Source organism: Populus euphratica, unplaced genomic scaffold, assembly GCF_000495115.2.
Source record: "Populus euphratica unplaced genomic scaffold, PopEup_1.0 scaffold13.1, whole genome shotgun sequence".
NCBI classification, from domain to species: Eukaryota; Viridiplantae; Streptophyta; class Magnoliopsida; order Malpighiales; family Salicaceae; genus Populus; species Populus euphratica.
In genome coordinates this window covers 1293497-1317936 of record NW_011499872.1, presented here as the reverse complement: position 1 = coordinate 1317936, position 24440 = coordinate 1293497, and the positions used below count along the sequence as shown (strand labels likewise).

Genomic DNA, 24440 nt, shown 5'->3' with positions numbered 1-24440 from the left:
TTTTAAAACATAAAAATAAACAGTTTCTTAGACTACTTAAATACTCATCAAGTCAATAAAATAAAAGTCTTTTATCAATGATTATTTTTACTCTTTTATGAGTGCATTATGATTTTTTAATTAAAATAAAAAGGAATTTTATTTATTTAAAATTATTGATGTATAAGCTAAACATGTCAATATATGAGACATTATGCACTTCGAGCAATATATGTGGCGTATTCTAGTGTTAGAATCTAACTTTTTGTTGTGATTTTTTTTCCTCCAAGTTTGACATGTATTAATAGTTATTGGATGTTGTTTTGTCAATGATTTTTTTTCTTTTCTATCTCCTTTCTTTGATATTACATATTAATTTTCTTTGTTTTTGCTATTTTTACCTTAGTATCTTTTCTTTTAATTTTTTAATTTTGTTCTTAATGTTTCTGTAAAAATTTTATTTATTTTTTATTTAATTTTTTAATTTCATTTTGTCATGGCAATGTTTTTAGATTTGGTTTTATTTTTTTATTGTCCATCTTATAAAATTTTTATTAATTTTTAATTTCACCATTTAATCCAAGTTCATAATGTGTTGTTGTTTTTTCATCTCTTTTCTTTTAATTTTTTACTTTTATCCTTGGATTTTTGTAAATTTTTTTATTTCCTTTCAATTTAGTACTTTAATTTTAATTTGTCATAATTTTTTTTCAATTTAATCCTTATTTTTTTTATTTTTGATGTTTCTTCTTAGCTCTTTTAAAAAGTTTATTTTTTATGTTTCTTCTTAGCTCTTTTAAAAAGTTATTTTGGTTTTCAATTTTACCTTTCAGTCCAGGTTTATGGTGTGTTTTATTTTTAAATTTTATCCTCGTTATTTTGATTTTTTTTATTGAAGCCATTTTTCTTTCCAATGTAACCCTCAAATAAAAAACAAAAATTAGTCACCCTCTAATTTATTTTTTTATTTTGATTTTCACTATTTATTTTTTTAATTATATTATTTTTTATTTTGATTTTCACTATTTATTCTTTTAACTATATTATTTTTTATTTTGGATCACTTTGTATTTATTTTTTTTCATTTCATTTTTCAACGATAAATTTGCTAGGTATTATGCTTTGTTATTTCTCAGTATATGATGTTTCCGATTTAATAACTCAAGTTATAAGTTTGAAAAGTTTATATGGGTCAATATGTTTTTATATTTTTTTATTGCTTGACACTAGTATATATAATTTTTTTTTAAATACTTTTTATGATTTTTTTAATTTTTTATACTGAGTTATTTTGATCACATGACTTAGATTACGAGTTTCACATGTTAATTTAGGTTGACTTATATCTTATTACTTGAATTATATGTCTATCATATTATTTCATATTAACTGAAATCATCCTCTTTTTTTATTCAATTTTATTTTTTTATAGATTTTTTTTTGGTATTGTGATTTTTTTTAAAAATCACATGTTTTGCTTTTTTTTTTTCATTTAATTAAAATAAAATAAATTTATTAATTCTAGATGATACTAAATATTTTTTTTTTAAAATATTGATCCACGGCCTAACAGAGCCATGCCTCGTGACTTAACTATATAAGTGTTTTTAATTTTAATTTTTTATATTAATTTTATCATCAAGCTCTTAAAAAATCTCAATCAAGGACTTGCATCCAATTTCAAGGCTTTTCACCTATATTTCCATCTCAACTTTACCATTGATTTTTATTAAAAAAAATTGTTATTTTATAAGAAATTTAATACTTTTACCAAGTATTCTAATAGGAGTCTTTAGCTGAGAAATCAGAATAGTTTCTAAATGAAATTGATAATACCCCAATATTTTGTGGTATATAATAGTAAATCTTTAAGAACACGTGTAGGGGTAGCAGAACAAATAAAGAGGTCTTTGGGGGCAATCCTGAAAATAAAATAAACTTTTGGTCGAAGCCTGAACCCTAAAGAAACCCAAAAACCCTTCGAAAAAGGTTTCTCCAGGGTTTTCAGAAGGAGGCTGTTACCTTAACTCTCACATTCATTTCCACTATTTGATTTTCAATTTTTTCACCAAAAGCCTTAAGATCCATCCCCATCAGCCGAGGCCATGTGGGCTCTTCGTCGAGCTTCTAATCCTCTCAAGTAACTCTCTCTTTTTGTAACTTCGTTACTCTTTTTTTTTTGGAGAATTATGTATTGCAATTAATATTTGAGTATGGATTAGAAATGGATTTGTTTTCCTTTTCATTTTGGTTACTAAAGATATGATCTTCTTGATCACCATAAAAGCAGAAGGGAAAGTTATTTTGCGTGCCTTTTTTTAGCAGCGAGAAGGGGAAAACGAAGGATTGAAATTTTTAGTTTTTAATGGTCTTGTTGTTACTGAGATTCTTACAAGGAAGATAAATGGGACCCCTTTGAATTAATTTAGCTGGTTGTCACTGCAGTGCTAGTTAACAGTTCTGTTTTATGGGTGGTTTTGGAATTCTGTAATTTCATGAGTTTGTTTGATTACAATGAGTTAAAGCTGTGGAGTAGGGTTATACTGTATGGTTAGTTTCATAAACTAACCCCATTTGTGTGTGATTTCCGGAATGGGAATAGAGAAGTGGTGAAAATTACAACAAGAGTTAAGAATGGGTACAGATCATGTGAAGAATGAATCTGTATCTGTTGCATCAGGTCTTTAATGTTCATGAGATATAAGGGAATGTAGGGTGTGATTGGGGGCTCAACGATCACTCCCACTGTCAGAACACAAGTATCTCTATAACTGCCCCATTCTTTATGCTTGTTCTGTTTCCATGAGAAGTTTAAAAATACATTTCTTGTTCTAGATTTTTTTGTCTAGTCCGCTGGCTTTCCATTGATTTTATGCCGAGGGCAATTTTTATTTTTCCTTTAATTTGGGTATTTTTGAGTGAATTTTTTGTTGTTCTGTTTCCAGGTTCCGTGGATTGAGTGTTGGAACTTCTCGCAGTTGCTGTGCTAAATCAGAAATAGTAACTAGTTATGTAGAAGGCAAGGCTGTCACTGTAAAGTCTCCTCAACCTGTATCTCAGAGTCTTCAATTTCACCAAAGCACAAATGTTGGTTCAAAGTTCTATTTGGAAAAGCGTGGTTTTGCTTCACAAGCTGGTGCTGAAAACAGTGGATCAGATGATGACTTGGAGGACGGGTTCTCTGAACTTGAAACACCAGCTAATGCCAATGAAAGCACGGTCAATGCATTGGCTGGAAATGAAGATCAGCTAATTTCTGAACCTGAGTTGTCCGATGATGACAATGATGATATTGGAGAACCTTCTCAAAATGCACTAGAACTGTCAGATAATGAAACAGACTTTGTGGTGAAAAGCTCACCAAGGAAAAGGGCTACCACAGAACTATTCAACGCCATCGTCTCTGCTCCAGATGTTTCTGTTCAAAGTGTTCTTGACAAGTGGGTGGCAGAAGGAAAGGATCTGGACAGGTTAGAGATATCTAATGCCATGATCAATCTTCGCAAGCGTCGAATGTTTGGGAGGGCTCTACAGGTGATCTGACTTGATGCAATCCTTTCTTGTAGCTGTCTTATGTATTTAACTGTCAGTTTTTTGAGGCTGTTACCCTTGTATACAATTTGACCTGGGGCATATTATTCATATGCGAGGTGGTGTGTGTGAGCATTTGTACTGGCATGCTGTGAGGAATGAAAATGCAGATTAAATTAGAATATGCTTTAGTTAATGCCTGTTGCACATGTTGGACGAGGAAGTTAAGTGCATGAAATAAAATAGGGATGTTTGCCAAGTGAAATGGAATTAGTAATTGATGTTGTGTCCAAGGGTTGGCAGCAGCCAATGCAATTAGCTTCACAAATTAAACTGCAATGAGGCCATAAATTGTTTTCACAGGACATGGATTCCTTCTTCTCCTCTCATCATACTAAATTGAACACTTTAGAACAGCTGTAATCCACTGGTCCCACCAAAGCTGGCCTTGGGTAGGAGAATTTGGAGCGATCTTATCCTCGAAGTACTTTTGCATGAAGTAGTTCCTGTAAAGACTTGAACTTTCACCAGGTAGTTGCAAATCCAAGGCAAACCATCATAATAAATAACACCTCCTTTTTACTACATGCACTTACAAATGAATAGGAATTTTTCATCACAACCTTTTCTCAAAACACCAGTTTAAATGGTGATTGTTCGGGTTTTGCTTGAAAGATTTATGAGTTTCTTGTTGATTGCAAATTTGTGAGAATTACATGTCTGCCCTTTAGTTATTCAGAGTTTTATGAATGCTTTTGCCCTTTTGAGCATTTTTATGGTTGCTTTTGCAGCTCTCAGAGTGGTTCGAGGCAAATAAGCCACAAGAATTTGTTGAAAGAGATTATGCTTCACGCCTTGATTTAATTGCAAAGGTGCGTGGTCTCCACAAGGCGGAGGTTTATATCAATAAAATCCCAAAATCCTTTAAAGGAGAGGTGATCTACCGAACCTTGCTGGCTAACTGTGTTGTAGACCATAATGTGAAGAAAGCAGAGGAAGTATTCAATAAAATGAGGGACCTAGAATTCCCAATCACCCCATTTGCTTGTAACCAACTGCTGCTCCTCTACAAGAGGCTTGACAAGAAGAAAATTGCTGATGTGCTGCTATTAATGGAGAAAGAAAATGTCAAGCCCTCTCTTTTTACTTACAAAATCTTAATAGACACCAAAGGTCAATCCAATGACATGACGGGGATGGATCAAATTGTAGAGACAATGAAGGCTGAAGGCATTGAACCTGATATCAGAACCCAAGCTATCATGGCCAGACACTATGTATCTGGTGGCCTCAAAGAAAAAGCTGAGGCTATTTTGAAAGAGATGGAAGGGGGCAATTTAGAAGAGCATCGATGGGCTTGCCGATTTATGCTTCCTCTTTATGGTGCGCTTGGGAAAGCTGATGAAGTGAGTAGGGTATGGAAGTTCTGTGAGAAAAGTCCCCGACTTGATGAATGCATGGCTGCCATTGAAGCCTGGGGACGGCTGAAGAAAATTGATGAAGCTGAGGCAGTTTTTGAGTTGATGTCAAAAACATGGAAGAAGCTTTCTTCAAGGCATTATTCTACACTTTTGAAGGTTTATGCAAACCATAAGATGCTATCCAAGGGTAAAGATCTGATCAAGCAAATGGGTGATAGTGGGTGTCGCATTGGCCCTTTGACATGGGATGCACTTGTAAAGCTTTATGTGGAAGCAGGCGAGGTGGAAAAGGCTGACTCTATACTAAATAAGGCTGTCCAACAGAATCAGATAAAACCAATGTATAGTTCTTTCTTAATTATCATGGAGCGATATGCAACGAAGGGTGACATACATAATGCAGAGAAAATGTTTCACCGGATGAGACAAGCTGGTTATCAGGCTCGAATTAGGCAGTTCCAGACTCTAATTCAGGCATATATAATTGCCAAGGCGCCATGTTATGGCATGAGGGAGAGGCTGAAGGCAGATGGTATATTTCCCAACAAGAGTTTGGCTGCCCAACTTGCTCAGGTTGATGCATTTAGGAGGACATCAGTTTCGGATTTGCTTGACTGAATTATTTGATGGCCCCTTTGCATGGATTACTTGTCAACTCTTTTGTCTTCTGCTCATAGTTGTCAGTTATTAGCAGGTGAAACATTTTTTATTGGTCATGCAGGCCTTTCTACTGCTAGTCCTGCCGTCCCAACAGTTGTTACCCATGGAAGTGTTTAATTTCATGCCTGTCTTTATTGTTCTTGCGCGCTTTCCTCTTGAATTTTTTTTTCTATTTCTAGTATAGATCAGCCGTGTGGTTGAGATTGCATTGCGGTTTGACCTTGATGCCTTGGTTATTGCCATCATATACCGTGCATCTCTAGCGCACTGGAACAAGCCGAAGCCATTAATGTCTCGTCGCATTAACTCAATTTGGATATCAGCGTGTCAGCAACTGCTTTGTTAAGAAACTAAATCACAAAAGTGGATGTGAGAAATTCTAGACATGAAAAGAACAAATAGGAGGATGAATAAGCGACAGATAGGTTATGTTCAACCTTTATAGATCAGGCTGAAAAAAAACCTACAAGTGACAAGTTTTCTGCGACACCGTCCGCGGGAAGATTTTATGGAATAAAAACTTGACATTTTATTGACCAACAAGGGTTCTTCACATGCAGGTGAGTTGGGGGCAAGTTTTCTCAAATCTCCATTGAATGGTGGTTAACAAAGAAGGTAGTCTTGCAGGTTGCAAAATGCTGGCAAAAGCACACTCGTCGGTAAAGTCGTCATAATTCTCGGTGGGAACCTTCGAATCATGCACCGATTGACGTGTTGGAAACTAAAACACAGGCACCTTTTTTGTGTCTATCTTTTATCTCATGACACACTTCCCTTCTCTAAAACCTCATGCTTGAGTTTTCATGGTGGGGTGTGTTCGTCGATCAACTGAAAAGTACATATCCCATCAGTCTGCAACTGGACATGTAGCCTTTTACTAACATCTTGGGCTTAGTTCTTGTTAATGCCCGTTGATTGCTTAACAAGTTCAACTGATATTAATTTTTTTTTTAATTTCAAGTTGAAAATCTTTTTTTTAAAATAAAAAATAATAAAAAAAGAAATTTAGGATCCTAGTTTTAATGAATTTAACATAATCTTTAAATCTTGTTAAAGGATTCATAATAGGAAAAGAAAGAATGAGAAGGAGATGAGATGCAAAGAAAATAAAGATGAGGTGCAAAGAAAATAAAGAATGAGAAAAGCATGCAACAACTTTATATGAGGAAGATTAGGTTACAATTAGGATAATTTATATCTTTTTTTGGTTATGGTTTACTAGTTTTATTAATACAATCAAAATTAAATCAAATTGGCTAGATTTTATAGTTTAAAAAATTAGTTTAATCAGTTTTTTATCTTAATTTAATTTTTTCAATAATTTTTTTTTTAATTTTTCCGGTTGATTGATAATCTCAAAATTTCTAGGTTGCAATCACAATTTCATAAAATGTAGGCACCATAGTTTCTCCTCATCTATCACCTCTTTTTTTTTCTTCTCGAAAAAGCAAGAGAAATAAAATAATTTTCTTTGAAAATAAAAAAAAAAAGAGGACACTTTATCTTGTTTTGATAGAAGTTGTTTTCAGGAAAGGTTTAGAGGGCAAAGGAAAACAAGAGATTGGTCTTCAAAAAAGATAACATCACGTCCTTTTTTTTTTTTGATTAACGTGGGGTGTTCGGGCCAGTTTACGTGCACCACGACTAATTCCCACGGCCTACTGAACACTCTGCAAACCCAGCAGGCAGGTAAGGCAGCGCGGGGCTGACAGGCATGCAACTCCAAGGCTCGAACCCATGGCAGCGGAAAGCGCAAGACGCCTACCACCGCTAGGCCAATATCTTGGGTGCCATCACGTCCTTTTCTACTTAAAAGGGTGTACGCTAGGTCTAATTTGATGTTCCATTTGAGGCATAGTCAATATTCTCGATACTCCAAGATAAAAAGAAAAAAATTCCTGCAACTTTCTATCCTCAAGTTTTTTTTCTTTTTTTTTTTCCCATTTGATAGAGATAAACATGGCTCGGAATTGTCTTGAAAAAGAACATGGTTGGAACAATAAAAATTAATTATTTTTATTAAAATAATATTTTTTAAGAGATTTTATTAAATTAATTTTGGATCAGGCTATTAAAAATCCAATCAGATTTTATTAAATTAATTTTTTTTAATTTAACTTAAAAATCAATTTGAATGACGTGTTTCCCATTCATGTGGATAAGATAAGTTTCAATAAATATAAAAATAATGGATGATGATTGGTTTATTTATGATGATTTTTTCTTCACAGTTTTTTTTTTTGGGGTGTTGAACCGAAAATAATAGTGTAGACAATAAATCTACATTTGTTACTGAATTCAAGTACAAAACCCCGTAAAAGAAGAGCTCAATTTCAGTTCATGAAAATTGAGTTGACTAAGGTGAAAATTGAGTTGACTAAGGAGGAATGTAAAGAAAAGAAGTCAAGAAAATTAATTAGTTTTGGGAGTTCAAATCTTGAAGTATGAATTTCAAAGATGCCGGCCAATAAGACCATTTCAAGGTCCACCAATGGAAGCTAAGAAGTTATTAAACCTGGTTAATCTGTGTGAGTTTCATGATGTAAATTTAATTAGCAGGTTAATTTAATTTATATTAACCTGAATTAATACAAAAAATATATTTAAAATAATTTTATTTTATTTTTTTAAAAATTAGCAAGTTTTGATTACATCAACTCAAGTGTTTTTATTATATTAAATCAACTTATAAATTTGTTTTTAAACCTAACCCAAGCTAGGTATTGTATCCACTACATCGATCCTAGGTTTAATAAGAGTGCTTTATACTGTATTTATTTTGTCAAACTTAAATAAAAATAAGAATAAATACGCCAGGAAGTAGGGCACAAGTGCAATAAAACACAACTACCAGATTTCATACGTCAATAAATAAATTAATATTTTTTTTTCTTTTAAAAAGAAGACCTTTCTTCTTCCTTCTAAGCTCCCTGGACGAAGAAATTGAAAAATTCTAACAAGAACAACCTTCACGGCTGAATTTACGCGTGTCTATATCTCCGAGTCTTTATACGGCATAGCTACACGTATAGACCACTTTATTCTCTAACAACAACATGGGAACCCTCAAAATCACCAAAAAGCATCATAAACACCTAAACAACCCCTTCCCTTCAACACCAAGATCACTTCCTTTCATTCAAGGACGTCTTCTTTTCAATTCTCAAACTGTCCCGCCAAACAAAATCTTCTCAGTTGGCAAGGATTTCCAGCTTCTTTGGAGCATAAAAAATGGAGGGTCTCTCTCAATTTATCATCAGTCTCAACCTACAAAAGTCCTGTGGTCTACCATCCCAGGGCAAGCTTTTGTCACTGCAGCATTGTGTGAGACAGAGGTGAAAGAGAGCAGAGGATCTTTTGCTATAAAAGATAGGAATGTTTATTTGGTTTGTGATCATCAAACAATTGAAGATATAAGAGTGATCAGCGAACCTGATCACCATTTTGATCAGGATAATGATCATGATCTTTCATCTGGGAATATGAGTTTTGCTCAGAAAAATGATTTGAAGGATACCCAGTTTCCTGCTTTGCTGATAACAGGTTGGTTGTTCAACAGGAGGAAGAAGAGGCATCAAGAATCTGGCATTTACAAAGACATACAGTTTGAGACAAGTGGACCACCAACTTGTGCAAGGTATTGGGTTCTATTTGATCAAAAGAACAATAACCAAATTGGTTTTCAAGTGAGAGTTGGACCACCAAATTTTGAATTCCAACAAAGAATTTCTCCAATTCCTTTAGGAAGACACTGGCGATTAAGGTGGAAGCTAGGAAAGATTAGAAGACGAAAGCTTGGATGGTATCGGTTCTTTACAAGGTCTAGAGGGTTTGTTGCAGTTTCTTCCTCGTCAGATGAGGAAATGGAAATGAAGTCTGCGGAGTTGACAGGATTCAATAGAGTCTGTATTACCTATTCCAGTGAAGGAAATGAAAGGTTTTACGGTTTTGGGGAGCAGTTCTCTCACATGGAGTTCAAAGGCAAAAGGGTGCCCATTTTTGTTCAAGAGCAGGGAATTGGAAGAGGAGACCAGCCAATTACTTTTGCTGCTAACTTGGTTAGCTACAGGTAGATTAGCTATTAGCTTTTCAGCCACTAAATTCCAGTTAAACACAAATATGAAAAATATAGGCTCAAAAAATCTTACCTTTGTTTCTTTCTATTGCAGGGCTGGGGGCGATTGGAGTACAACTTATGCTCCTTCACCATTCTACATGACATCTAAGATGAGGTCTCTTTACCTCGAGGGATACGATTATTCAGTATTCGACATGACAAGACATGACAGAGTTCAAATACAGGTAATTCTTGATAATTGTTGCATATTAATTATTATCGGCCATACTGAGTGGTGAGAACATTATCTTGCAAATACTTTGTACTGCATAACACTCAGGAACTTAGAATAAAATTATTCATGAGGGTGTTACAAATGCATCGTAATGACCAGAGTGAAGGCTGAAGCAAGAAAGCCATTGACAGTGAGAAACAATTCTTTATGCCAATAAACAATGTGATTGCCAAGTGAAAACTATGTTTTCTGTGTAGAATGTTTAGATTTAATGCAATGAATTATTGGCAAACTTCAGAATACACAGTTAACAGAAAATTTTCATTGAATAGAAAGTTTCCTTTACAAACTTAAGTTACACTTGAATAAAACAATCAAAATTTAAATGGAGAGGAAAAAATTTCAAGTACTGAACATACTCATTCAGGGTTTAAACTTGCAGTTTCCTATTTTCTGTATATTGGAGCTTGCAGATCCAGAGCAATTCAGTTCGAGGAAGAATATTGAATGGCAACTCACCTTCTGAGATTATTGAAAACTTCACAGAAACTATAGGGAGACCTCCTGAGCTTCCTAAGTGGATTATATCTGGGGCTGTTGTTGGAATGCAAGGAGGTACAGAAGCTGTACGCCACGTTTGGGATGAATTGAAGGATCATAAGGTTCCTGTTTCGGCCTTTTGGTTGCAGGTATTCCCTGTACCTATACAGAAGCATATCAAAGCGCATCAAAATCTATGGAATCTTTCAAATTCACGAATACTTACAGCCATGCTAATTTTCTAGCCATTGATAATTAATAGCATTACGATTTTTATAATTAAAGAACAACTTTAAAAGGTTTACATTACATCAACTAGTTCAACCATCAAACTGATTCAGACAGTTCCAAAATAATAATTCTGCATCCCTTTATATGTCATTACTTAGATGGCATGTATGAATATCTTCATGTAGAAGTTCTCACCCTGAAGCACTTCATTTGCAGGATTGGGTAGGGCAGAGGGAGACAATGATTGGATCACAACTGTGGTGGAATTGGGAGGTAGATACAACGAGGTATCATGGATGGCAGCAGCTAATTAACGATCTTGGTGCAAAGAATATTAAAGTGATGACATACTGCAATCCTTGTCTAGCTCCGGTATTTTTCTTTTTCCAAGTACTTATGGTAATATCATTGTAATTTGTAAAAAATTCAATACATGATCATCTGGTGTGTGACAACATACAGCCATATCAATGTAAAGAGCAAGCTGTAATTTCTTAAAGTAGGGTGTCGTTGCATACTCTACATCTCTTTTTAACAGTAAATGTTTTGCTATCATTATCATTACCTGAGAGTTTGAGACTTGGTTGCTTTGCTTTAAACAGATTGATGAGAAACCAAACCAAAGGAGAAACCTTTTTGAGGAGGCAAAAAAGCTGGATATCCTGGTGAAAGACAAGTATGGAGAACCATACATGGTTCCAAATACAGCATTTGATGTGGGCATGTTGGACCTGACACACCCAGATACTGCTGCTTGGTTTAAGCAGGTTTTACAGGAAATGGTTGATGATGGTGTGAAAGGGTGGATGGCTGATTTCGGTGAAGGACTGCCTGTAGATGCAACTCTCTATTCAGGTAACAGAAGAAAAGTTCTGACATGTTTCTTCCAGAGGCTAGGATTCATGTGCACTAGAGATATACTTATCACTTTGGATTAATTATTTCAGGTGAAGATCCTATATCAGCTCATAATAGATACCCAGAGCTATGGGCCCAAATAAACCGAGAGTTTGTGGAAGAATGGAAGTCAGGTCGTGCAGGTAAGAAGAGAGAAGACCCAGAAGAGGCTTTGGTCTTCTTCGTGAGGGCTGGTTTCAGGGATAGCCCCAGATGGGGGATGCTATTTTGGGAAGGAGATCAAATGGTAAGTTGGCAGGCCAATGATGGAATAAAAAGTTCTGTCGTTGGCCTACTGAGCAGTGGAATTTCTGGATATGCTTTCAACCATAGCGATATCGGAGGCTATTGTGCAGTAAACTTACCTTTTATTAAGTACCACCGAAGTGAAGAGTTGCTTATGCGATGGATGGAGCTAAATACTTTCACCACTGTTTTCCGGACTCATGAAGTAAGTTTTGATACCTGAAATCCATAACACTCAATATCATAAAACCAAGTTGATGCAATATTACTTGTTTATTTCCCTCCAATTAAAATTTTTAACGAACATTTGACGACACATACTGTGTTAAGCTAACTTGATGTTAAATTGCTTACCTAGAGGAGCCATATTCAGAATAAATATTTGACTTGACCACAGTTTCCAAACCCTTGATATAAAGCACTGTCTCCAGAGAAATGAGTTAAATTTTACATTATTCACTTGACAAAGGAAGTTAATAATTTGTTCAACTAAGCAGCATGACTGATATGATCCCATCAGCTACTAATTTCAGATATCTTCTGCATGCAGGGAAACAAGCCATCCTGCAACAGCCAATTCTACTCTAACCACAAGACTCTATCGCATTTTGCACGCTGTGCTAAGATGTACAAAGCTTGGTATTTCTATAGAATCCAACTAGTAAAGGTGATGCATGATTCATGTAAATAACTGGAAGTCAAATAACTTAGGCAGAGCATCTAACAAATCTGTCTGTCTGTCTTTATAAAACAGGAAGCTGCTAGAAAAGGCCTACCAGTTTGCCGCCACCTATTTCTCCACTACCCAAATGATAGGAATGTGCATAGCTTGAGTTACCAGCAGTTCTTGATTGGTACCGAGATCTTAGTGGTGCCTGTACTTGACAAGGGCAAGAAGAATGTCAAGGCTTATTTTCCAGAGGGTGAAACTTGTTCCTGGCAGCATATCTGGTCAGGAAAACTATTTAAAGAACAAGGTTCGGAAGCCTGGGTAGAGGCTCCAGTTGGCTATCCTCCTGTGTTTATTAAGGCTGGCTCCAATGTGGGAGAAACATTTGTAGAAAATCTGAGAAATCTTGGCATTCTTTGAGCGCAAAGTCGTCAAAGAGATCCATGATCAATATAAGTTGCATTGAATTTTTTTACTAGCAAATAAATAGCCACAAATTCCTCTAAACTTTACTTTTGCATTTTGCAACTGTGTTTGGTGAACTCTTAATAAAGGCCTGCTCAATTTTCCCTGCATGCATCATGCTCTAAAACTCCTGGACTCCTGACTTAAAGCTTGAGCAATTGGTCTTGTGCCTTCTTTCATGGTCATCTGTTCAGCTTATTTCCCTGACCTCATCTTATCCAATACGTCCACTTTCGTGGTCCAAAGCTCTAACTAAACATGATTTTGATTCCATTGGTTTCTATAGACTAGTGACAAACCTACAGAAATGAGTTAACAGAAGCACATCTCAAACGAGAACGAGGTCTACCCATGTCATATGGACAACATCTCCAGTTTCTCAAATCTATTTGTCTTGAACTTTCACGATAAAAAAAAAAAAAAAAACACGCATTCTCTTGACTTACACTCGAGGAAATAAGCAACCAAAATTACACAATCAAATTCTAATGATACAACCTGCACATCCCTATCAAGCCCAGAGCACTAAGGCAATAAATACAGAACAAGCTTTAAAAGCTTTTAATGGTCCTAAGTCAACAAATGTTACCCCCTTTCACAAGAAAAGCCTTACTGGATTGATAGTTTATAAAACCCCTGACATGCTTCAAAGACATAAAAGACACAATCTTCAATCGAATTAAACAATATCAACTCAGAAAGTGCCAGCTTTCCTCAAAAGGGGAGTAAAAAAATCATGATCCCAACAGACAAGATCCTTTTTCAGACAATCAATCAAACAGCTGCTTGTAATTCATAAGTCAACCCTGTTTAAAGCAACCAGCCCATAGATTTTCGCCAACTTAACAGAATCACACAGTTTTTAACTACTTGCCATAAAAAAGATTAACCTTGATATGTTTTCACATAAACACAGCATGCATCCCCTTGATGAACATTGATTTCTCCTTGTTCTTTGTATTAAAAAGACTTGAAACCAAGACTCTAGCACATGCAATGGGAAGATAAAAATGAAAGGAGAGAGATACTAACAGACCTTGAAATGAGAGGTTTTAGACACTGACGTTAAGGATTCATTCTAAGCAAACAAAGACAGATGATCTTTGCATCCCTGGTCAACTTGGAAGCTGTAGAGAGAGCCTCAAAGAAAATGGTGATAATCAAGAGGTTTTTGTCTTGCTTTTTGGTTACCTGAGTTCTGAAGCTTGTCAAGTCCTTTTTTCGTCAATGGATTCGGACACTTCAATTGGATATTCCGTTCTGTCTTTCCCTCTCTGTACGTATCATTTAAGCATGTTGTGTCACAAAAAAAAAAAAAAAACTTTATTTTTGTACCTATAAAGTCATCCGTGGTTATTTATACTCCTATAGTTTAAATCTCTCATTGTTACGTTACCAAAAAGTTATGATTTTTCCTCCAATCTGATCTATTATTAAATCTTGGTGATTCTTTCAAAATCCAGCCAACTCTTAGTCCAGGTTGAATCTTAAAAAATATTTGTTGGTTAACCTGTGTTAATCCGTTTAATTTATGATATTATTTTTTATTAAGTTGATCTCTCATTCAGTTAATAACTATAATTTTAAGTATTTTAAATGATAGAATAAATAAGATTTAAAAGAAAAGAATATAGAAAAATAAGAAAAATAAAATAAAAAGAGGAAGAATGTCAGGTTTTTAGTTATTTAGTAATAAAGATAAAAATTGAAATTCCTTTTTTAAAAAAAATAGGGTAATATTGAAAGATTTTAATTTTTAAAAATAGGGTAATATTGAAAGATTTTAACCTATAGGGATAAAAGTGAAGTATTAGTGAATCTTTAAGAGCAAAAAAGTAGTTTAGCCGAAAACAGCCCAATGAGTTACATAATGGAACCGAATAGTTACACCTTTTATGGGCTTCTTCAGTTCAAAGAGACCAATAATGGAAAGAAAACAATCCACAACACAATAGGCCAAGAGCCCAGGACGATGGAACCTTCCCTTTGATTTTACTTACAATCCAGTCCCTGCCAAGCTTGGTGACAAATTAATTAATCCAAACAGAAGATTATTGCCAAGAACCAACAATCAATTTAAAATTTAGAAATCCCATTTCGATGGAAAGGTTTTTCCCAAATTAGAAAAATCCAATTTTAATTTTAATAAACCTTAATTTGAAACATGAGTGACAAAAAATAGTCAATTTTAAGACAAGTTAAGAATTTTAATAAACCTTAATTTGAAACCTTAAGTTGGCATAAATGTCATAATTGGACAAGTTGAGAATTTTAAGTCTTTTACATGAATATTTTAGAGATAAAAAATAGTCTTTTAAGACATCCTATCTACAACTGTAATTTAGAATTGCAAAAATTCACTCTAAAATCATCACTGAAACAAATTTTTTTATGAATAAATTCATGTCTCTTTAATCAAATACATTCCCATCCCCATTATCCCTATTTCTTCTGCCCCATAATAATAATAATAATAATCAAATGCTATCTCATGAAGCCTTTGAGAAACTAAAATCAACAGAAAATTAAACTAGAAGTACATCCATGGAGAGGAAAATGGATGCTATTATACATTCTAGATTAATAGAGTTCAAAGTTCGCACATCGTAACTGCAATGGCCGAACCACCTACTGAACTCTTCCACCTTTTTTCACACCCAAAAGCAATCTATGGATTAAAATGGAGATTTAAAAAAAGATGGGATGCCTAGGTCAATCATGTAGCCGCACCACCTCTGACTTATCCGTGTTGCAGTGTACAGCATAAAAACTTCGGTGTTGTCAGATGTCCAAATGATCAACGTTAATCATTCTTGCCGCTTTCTGAATAAGTTCCTTGCGGACATCCACCTGAAAGAAAACCATAAAAAAAAGAGGTTACATTGGAACATTATCACCATGGTTCAGTAATTCCAGCAGTTACACGATCTAATTTATGTGATGATTGACACTTCAATGGAAAGGTCTTTCAAGCATTTCTTGGTGCAAATTTTCCCAAGCAAGCAAGAACAAGCACACATGCATATTATATACACATTGTAAAGGGAAAGAGAACTAGTCCAAGATACAATTCCCCTGAAAAATGCTTTAGTGCATTATTATTAAGTTGTCTCCTTATCAATCTATTTTCCTATGTTCATTTGTATCCTCGGGAAGTTCCCTGGAAAATTTACACGATTCCTTTTATCACTGTTTAGATATGCTATTGGTTTTTTAATCTCTTCTGCATTTAAAACGCTGCCTTTTACTGTTTCTAAGACCTGAAAGGTCCCAAGTTCAAGTTTGATAAAAAGAAAAGGCAATTATAGTAGTTCCTTAATAGCTCCTTCCAGGAAGTTCAAAAGGAGCTAGCTGGCTCAAGTTTATTGTAATTTGCAACCTGGACATTCGTGTGCAAAATATAACTTACCCGGGCACCCATAAGAGATGAAAAGACAACATTGGCCTCTGCTGCATCTTCAACCACTAATTGTTTCAGCAGCCTTTGCTCTGGGTCCATTGTTGTTTCCCACAGTTGTGCAGGCATCATTTCCCCCAAGCCTGTATTTTACAAACACATGTTAGAACATCCAAATCTCAACTGTTAATTGAAGATTTATGCATATACTTTCTTTGAGGTTTTGAATATTTTAGGAGAGGGTGAAACGTATATATTCATCTGTATGCATGTGTTTGTGTGACCCAGGGGAAAGAATGTCATACTGCATCATCATATCGCACCAAATAGATTCAGTAACAGAATTCTTTATTACACTGTTGACTATATAGCACATAGATGGCTGAATTTCAACTAAGAAGTTAGATAAGAATGCACATGACCATTTGATGATCTATAACAGCCTGTTTTTTCCATTTAGAAACGAGAAACATTAATGCATTGCTAGTTGACAGAATGAATGGAATGCAGGGGAAAAGTCTCATAAATAGACAATTATGTTTGTGTTACAGTTAACAGATCTTACCTTTGAACCTTTGCATGTTGTATGATGCATTTTGAGGGAATGACCTTTGAATCTTTCTGAGTTCTGCATCATCAAAACAATAGTAAACCTGCTTTCCCCTCTCAACCTGGTCATGTCAGTTGGAAAATGAAAGAAACAAATTGGCCGATGGATAATAATTTAGAAATAAACTCTCACAGGGATCCATCATATAGACAAACCAACCTTATATAGGGGTGGCACACCAACATAAATGCAGCCTTCATCAAATAAAGCTCTCTGCGTAGAAGGTTTCCATAATTGTACATCACTCCAATTTTTTTAAGGCATTTAAAAGTTGTTTATTTCTCTCATTTATTTTAAGAGGAAATGTTTGTTGAGACAAATTTCTCCATTATCTACCTGATATCTAAAGAAGAAAGTCAGCAGAAGAGTTCGGATGTGAGCACCGTCCACATCAGCATCTGTTAAGATGATGATCCTATGATAACGCAGAGCATCTTTTTTAAAATCCTCTCCCTGTAACCAAGAAGATTTCACACATGAAGTAAGAAAAGCAGTTCGGATGATAAAACCAAGAATGACAAGTAAAAGAAAAGGCCAAAAAAATGAGAAAAGGACTTTACCTTCACTCCAAGTCCAAGGGCAAGTATAAGATTTTGGATCTCTTCATTTTTGTACATTGCCTCCTCATCTCTTCTTTCTATATTCAGAATTTTACCCCTCAAAGGGAGAATAGCCTGCAGTAACAAGTTTCAGTGATCAATATTCTACAGACATCCCAAGTTATTCTAGAGTGCAGGTAAGACATTACAATCAGAAACAGCAGCACCATTATCCCAAATGAGTTCTAACTTACTTGGGATAATAAAACTGTTCAAGACCATTGAGACATTGTAGTTGATACAAGCTCATTCCATGAAAACAGAATAAACCATCCCGATTGTTTACTGTTTATTAAACATGTTTCAGCAATTGCCTGCAGATTAAACGCCACCGCACATTCAGTGTAATTACCTGAAAGCGTCGATCACGGCCTTGTTTGGCACTCCCTCCAGCTGAATCTCCTTCAACTATAAAAATTTCTGCAAAAATCAAAGGACAATTAAATAACATGCTAGAAAGAAAAATGAGACCAACAGACTTTAATTCTTATTTTCTGAAAGTCCATCTAAACTCAAAACAGAACTAGGTTTATCATTTGCCTACATGGAAAATTAGTCATGCTAAGCATATAAACTAACAAAAACATCTACAGCTTGTTGAAGTGGGTGCTAAAGGATCATTTTGAAACTAGTAATGACACCAGTTGAATTTTAGCATTGTTAGAGCCATGTGACTTGCTCCTGAGCAGAAATGACATAACTGGAAGATCGTGATCCAACCAAAGACACTTGCAATAATGAACAAATTGTAGGGGTCAGAAATGATTATCGGATGAATGAATAAATAACTCACTCTGCCGCATGCGTAAATTCTCAAGGATCTTCTTAAACTCACATGTCAGGCAATTGATCAGTAATCCAACCATGCTTGTAGCTGATAAATGATGTCCACTTGATTGAACAAAGACAAGACAACTCAAATGGCATGAATAGCCGCATGTGTAAATTCTCAAGGATCTTTCTTAAACTCACATGTCAGGCAATTGATCAGGAATCCAACCATGCTTGTAACTGATAAATGATGTCCACTTGATTGAACAAAGGCAAGACAACTCAAATGGCATGAATAACATAAGATGTATGGTCATTATTATAGAATTTCTAAAATCCCATGAAGGTCAAACGAGTTTCATATTAAAAGCACAAAAGAAAAAAAAAATAGAACAGCTACCAGATTCTTCAGGATCTGTAGATGAGCAATCAGCCAGTTTTCCTGGAAGAGATGATGACTTCAAAACACTTTTTTGTCTCACCAATTCTCTTGCCCTCTTTGCTGCCAAAGCTGCCTTCAATGAAAAAAAAGACAGAAAATTTCAAGGTTTAAGACCAGCAGAAATGCAATATTTGAGAGTTCTTCAAAAAAGACTTTTTACAGAATGATGATTGAATCACAAAAGATAATGACGAAAAAAGTGTGCTAACAACAAAGAGACCTTGAGAGCATTTAGAGACTTTGATAAGATTGAATCAAGAACATCAGGATGCAACTCCAAATATTCAGTAAGATACTCCTGGACAGATTGCTCTACCACTTTCCGCACCTCTGGATTTCCCAACCTTGTCTTGCAGACATACAGAAAAGCCAGTAGTTGATGGTATGAACAGCTTGAGAGTGGCAACACCAACAATAAGCTGGAGAAATCATCAGTAACTCTTGAAAATTATGATGGATGGACATACCTTTGTCTGACCTTCAAATTCTGGGCTCGGAACTTTGACTGAGATAATGCATGTCAATCCCTCCCTTACATGTTCACCACTTAAACTAATATCCTTATCCTGCAATCAAACAAAAAAAATACTTTTATCATAGTGAATACAACTAATTTAATCAGCAGTTCACCCAATCAATAATGAAATAGATTTCCATCTTCAATCAATTTAAGTACTTAAATCATTTCGTTCAAAAATGAACTGCTCTCCATGACCCAATACCATGTTTTGAAAGCATCTTATGCCAAAGAAACCAGGTTTGTGTTTTATCTTCCAATTGTAATACGGTAACTTTGCATTTGGAACTTTCAGTTATAAATGAAGGGCAGAGAAAACCTCAAAGGGTAGGGCAGAGCATAAAATTCTTAGGAGGCAGCTGTAAATGAACAAAGATGGGTGGAAGGGAAAACCTCAAAGATAGTGAGTAAAGGTAGCTAAACAACCAACAGAAAGGATGCATAAATTCAAGAGTGGCCAATAACATGCAACAAGGGACATACCTTAATGACTTTTGACTTTTTCCCAAAGTTATTGAGAGTTCTTGTCAATGAAGCCTTCACCCCATCTATATGGGTTCCACCATCAACAGTACGTATGCTATTAGCATATCCCAGGATTGTATCTGAGTAAGCATCAGAACACCTGGTAAAGAAAGGAGAAAAGTTAAAGCACAAAGGTTGTTGAAGGAATGGCTGTCAACAATATGTAGAAATAGTATTCAATGCAGCAATTTTGAGACAAAAGACATTAACATTCTTGATGCATACAGAAAGGAAAACAATATTGAGAGGAAGCATATGCACTGGTAGATAGTAGTTTACCATTGGAGAGCCATATCAATTGCAATTCCATCTACTTCTTTTCTGAAACTCACAACGTCATGAAGCGATTTCTGGATCAAATAACCATAAGTCAACATTCAATCCAACAAATAGACATGTCCAAATGACATAGCCATATCCATGTCGCAATTTATTTTTTTGAAGCTGTCAAAGAACCTGATATTATTAGGATCCCTAATCCCTCAAGGCGTTGCAAGGTAAAAGACCTAAACCAGAGGCAGATTATTCTCACTCACAAATGGGTCATACCAACCCACCTCCAATTAATAGGGCATGCCCTTTCTGAACCAATAAAATGCATGACTAGGAAGTCCCATCCTGGACTCCAAACCACTCATGATTTATCAAAAAAGCCTGCATCACATGTCTCAACCTACCAGGAAGCATGTAATGTATCAAGAAATGCAAGGATAGATGTGGTTTCTCAACCATTGACAGGGACATAGATGTCACCAATCATAAATCTATTATTTAAGAGCAAATCGCCAACCATAAACTTCCACTCTCAATGGACAAGGCAGATGGAGCGTGTCTCTTAAGAGGCCAAACAAAAGTCACGGAGTCTGTTTTTTTTTTTCTTTCCCCTTAATAATTTTCCTTAGTCCTCAATTACCTTATTTCATCAGCAAAGACAAAGCCAACCATAAGAACCTAAGTATCGTCTTTATCCCATCATGATTTACAGAAGACTAAGAGTTTGCTAACTTGCTAAACGAGATAATATAAAAAAACAAAGGTTGTAGGCAATAAAATAACAGCCAAGAGAGTTGCTCAAAAAAATATAATAATACCTTATCAGTATTTAGCCAATTCACATATTCAATCAATCCACCTGCATAGAAATGTTCATCATACTGATTCTTCTCCGGATCATTGTCCTCCTTTTTCAATGAAATAGCAAGCTGCAAAGGCAAATCAAGAAGAGACAGCATACCAATTAATGAAAAAGCAAGCATTGCATCAAATTGCAAAGCTACCCAATCACATGAAGAAAATATATAATAGCCAACGTCAATTATTCCTAAGTAGAAAACCCATTTGTGATGAAAAGTAAAAAGGATCAGAATAATCATTTGATTATTCCTCAAGTAGAAAATCGATTTGTGATGAAAGAGTAGGGATCAATAGGATTAAGGTTCACATAATAAAAAGTAACAGCTCTACCTTTGGGTTCAAAAATGCAAGCTCCCTAACCCGTCCACCTATTGTGTTGTAGTCAAACTGAATCTCAGTGGTGAATACTGCAAAAGAATTTCGAAGTCAACAAAAAAAAAAAGAGATTGTCAGAAATTTTTTTTCAATAAACGAAGAATGGTGCATTATGCAGAGAAGTACATAAATGAGTCTATGAATGCAACATTCACCACCATAAAAGGAAAAAGAACAAAAAATAAGCAAAGAAAACTGAAGGGAGAAGTGGAGCCCAATACTGTTGAACATCAGAAACTCCTCTAAAGGCCCATGAAGCATTACATTGTGAAGAGGCAAACACTATTCTATGCCATATTGTAAACAAACATTGAGAACTGGGTAATGAAGCATAAAATAGCAACCATAAAAATTATATGGGTTTTCAAAAGTCAAGGAAAACCTTCTTTGTCAGGCCAGAATCTGATGCGAGTCCCTTGTTGGTCTTTTGATTCTGCTGAAAGTTCATAACACATTAGAGTTGTCACAGGATTTCCACGAGAATATTTCTGCTGGTATTCCTTTCCATCACGCCAAACTGTAACTTCTAGTTCCTGCGATTTAATATGTGACAAATCTTACAAAAGTCAACACTTTATACATTGTGGTAATTGGTCACCAAGAAGTAAACCTTAAGGGAAAGGGAAAGCAAGACATGGACAGTGAAGAAGCTCATAAATTCCACAATTCTCCATTGTCATAAATAAGGAAATTTCAATTCCCTGCAAAGGGATTGCCCTTGGGCATTGCCTCTAATTTAAAATATTCTGGATACAAAATATTTATGTCACATTAATTTAAAATCATAATAAAGTAGTCCACCTCCTGGTGTTGTAGGCTAACATGTGCCTCTACAAGTAACTAAAAAATTCCAAAACATAATAGAGACATACCTCAGACAAAGCATTGACAACAGATAAACCCACACCATGTAGCCCACCAGAAACAGTATATCCACTGTTAGAACCACCAAATTTTCCACCAGCATGTAAGACCTGCAAATGAAAAAAAAAATAAAAAAAAAACTTTCGAAACACAATCTAATACACGGCAACAAGAGGAAGAAAAAAGAAAAAAAATTGCAATAACAGTGTGAATAAAGTACAAGTACATTTACTTGAATGTTTAAACTAAGATTTTAAAATACAGGTTTCATAAAATAAAAATAAAACACTCAGCACACTCCAAATATCATGCTTCTATCAAGCCAAAAATGCATTCAGCACCTTAAAACCCTCAAATATGATGGATAGAACTAGTCATATTTTAAGATGGCCAGTTGACCATGCATTTTACCGTTAACACAGTCTCCAAGGCAGATTTCTTTGTCACCTGATGCAAGTCAGTGGGAATCTGTAAACAAGTAAAACAGAGAAGCGTGTTAGTCCAGCAGTAAAATACATTATGAAAGTTGGCATAAATGACCAAAGCCTCTAAGGCAATCATCAAAACAAAATTCTTATTGTCAAATTAGAAATCTTCAAGGGAAAATCGCAAGTAGTTGAACTCAATTTAAAGTGAATACATGTCCGTAGGAAAAAAATGAAAAAGACAATGGCTTGGAATAACTTCTTGTCTCGTGATTATATGGGTATTTAGGGCCGTTAAAAAAAAGAAAAGAAAAGTAACATCATGATCATTACATTTCAAAAGGCACACTCTAAATTATATTCTGAAAAGAGCATCAAATTGTTTACAGTCACATGTAAAAGCATAAACTAACAATGTTCTCCAAACTAGCATCCTCTCCGACACAAACATGCCCTGGAAAGAATTGAATGTCACAGCATGAATAACAATGGGAAAGTCAGATGCATAAACTGACAAGGTTAATCATACTGGAATTAGAAAAAAAAAATCTAGAATAAAAGGTAATGACAATAACTAAAATAACAAAAAAATCCTCATACCCCACGCCCATTGTCAGTAATGCTAATGGAATTATCTGAATGCAGAACAACATTTATCTTTGAAGCATATCCTGATTGGGCCTCATCAACAGCATTATCTAATATCTCATACACCTATTAAAAAGAACCACAACCAATTCAAATAAAAAAAACCTTGTTTCCAATTTACCTAAGATAAACTGAGTAAAATAGAACCTAGAATCCGCAATGATAAAAGAGAGGTAACAAAATAAGTTACCAAATGGTGCAGACCACGCGGTCCCGTACTTCCGATATACATCCCTGGCCTTTTCCTTACAGGCTCTAATCCTTTCAACACCTAGACATATCAAAACAGAACTTATCAAACCCCTCATTATTTACAAAGCATTCATTACTTACAAATTACAACAAAAAAAAAACTTTTGTTTATATAAATTTTCACCTGAATTTGATCAGACCCGTAAGCTTTCGAGCTCGCGCTTTCTTTCTGTGATTCAGTTGCTGCACTGGTAGACATGAAAGCTCTTGGCGAGACCCCATTTTGCACTGATTCAGTTGCTGCACTGGTAGACATGAAAGCTCTTGGTAAGACCCCATTTTGCACCAAAAATGTACTTGGAACCGTCCTCAATGGAAAACTCACCCTGTAATTACACAAAAACAAACAAATAATTCAAAATATTTAAGTTTCGATTTTTAAAACCCTAGAAAAACCAAAACCCCTTCTTTCACCATAATTATATATATATATATAAAACTCTTAACCTACATTAATTTTTAACAAAAACCCACAACTTTTTTCCTCTAATTTCCCATTTTTCCACCAAGAAAAGAACTCAAAAGCACCAAAAATGCAACTTTCCCTTGATTTATCTCGCGATTTCAACAAACAGAAACTAACCAATGAATAAGAGAGTAATAGAGCAAAGAAAATACCTTGGCTTGAAGAAGACTAAGGGACGGGAGGGAGAAGAGAATAAGTGAGACCAACTAACAGAGGAGGAGGAGGTCATGGTATCTCTAAGTAAAGAGATGCAGTTTCTCCTGCTGTTGTGAGGTTTTAGAAGAAGACGCGCCATTGTTTTTTGCTCGTATTTTTTTGTTTTTTGAGCCCAAAGCAGTTAGAGTCTTTGTTGATTAAAAAAAAAACTGGTCGATTTCCCTCCTCCTCTTCCTTGTGGGTCAAATGTTTAGGGCTTCAATTTCTAGCAGCCCATGAAGAGATTCTATTTTTTGGCCCATTGGTACAGTGTCCATGAAGTCAAGT

The 24440-nt window shown here is 35.1% G+C and overlaps 3 protein-coding genes and 1 long non-coding RNA gene across 6 annotated transcripts; 2 read left to right on the top strand and 2 right to left on the bottom strand.

Annotated features, from left to right (window-relative positions):
- Positions 1 to 1939: 1939 nt before the first annotated feature.
- LOC105127591 (pentatricopeptide repeat-containing protein At1g80270, mitochondrial-like) lies at positions 1940 to 5792 on the top strand. Its single transcript, XM_011028944.1, has 3 exons — positions 1940 to 2119; positions 2925 to 3513; positions 4302 to 5792. The coding sequence occupies exons 1-3, from the start codon at positions 2085 to 2087 to the stop codon at positions 5547 to 5549; spliced, it is 1872 nt and encodes a 623-aa protein (XP_011027246.1). The 5' UTR covers positions 1940 to 2084; the 3' UTR covers positions 5550 to 5792.
- A 2682-nt stretch (positions 5793 to 8474) lies between these two features.
- Positions 8475 to 12974, top strand: LOC105127590 (putative alpha-xylosidase 2). The gene is made up of 8 exons (XM_011028943.1): positions 8475 to 9660; positions 9761 to 9893; positions 10357 to 10572; positions 10871 to 11026; positions 11257 to 11509; positions 11602 to 12002; positions 12348 to 12464; positions 12552 to 12974. Exons 1-8 carry the CDS (start codon positions 8648 to 8650, stop codon positions 12885 to 12887), a joined length of 2625 nt encoding a protein of 874 aa, XP_011027245.1. The 5' UTR covers positions 8475 to 8647; the 3' UTR covers positions 12888 to 12974.
- On the bottom strand, positions 10501 to 14178 carry LOC105127588 (uncharacterized). Of its 2 annotated transcripts, none has more exons than XR_842665.1 (3): positions 12152 to 12340; positions 11917 to 12016; positions 10501 to 10585 (listed from the first exon to the last, which is right to left on the bottom strand). It is a non-coding gene; the product is annotated as an uncharacterized LOC105127588 (long non-coding RNA). The 2 variants fall into 2 exon arrangements; XR_842664.1 differs by lacking the exon at positions 10501 to 10585 and adding an exon at positions 13969 to 14178 and having other exon boundaries at positions 11866 to 12016; positions 12152 to 12218.
- Positions 14179 to 15272: 1094 nt separating this feature from the next.
- LOC105127587 (DNA gyrase subunit B, chloroplastic/mitochondrial-like) lies at positions 15273 to 24311 on the bottom strand. Of its 2 annotated transcripts, XM_011028941.1 has the most exons (21): positions 24110 to 24308; positions 23616 to 23817; positions 23430 to 23510; positions 23192 to 23305; positions 22578 to 22634; positions 22175 to 22276; positions 21685 to 21835; positions 21258 to 21334; positions 20885 to 20995; positions 20073 to 20143; positions 19752 to 19893; positions 19219 to 19317; positions 18972 to 19100; positions 18710 to 18824; positions 17891 to 17958; positions 17500 to 17613; positions 17276 to 17392; positions 17099 to 17152; positions 16895 to 17000; positions 16342 to 16472; positions 15273 to 15782 (listed from the first exon to the last, which is right to left on the bottom strand). In XM_011028941.1, exons 1-21 carry the CDS (start codon positions 24250 to 24252, stop codon positions 15714 to 15716), a joined length of 2253 nt encoding a protein of 750 aa, XP_011027243.1. In that variant the 5' UTR covers positions 24253 to 24308; the 3' UTR covers positions 15273 to 15713. The 2 variants fall into 2 exon arrangements, with proteins under 2 accessions (XP_011027243.1, XP_011027244.1); XM_011028942.1 differs by lacking the exons at positions 15273 to 15782; positions 16342 to 16472; positions 16895 to 17000; ... (1 more) ...; positions 17276 to 17392; positions 17500 to 17613 and adding an exon at positions 17714 to 17811 and having other exon boundaries at positions 17845 to 17958; positions 24110 to 24311.
- Positions 24312 to 24440: the final 129 nt, after the last annotated feature.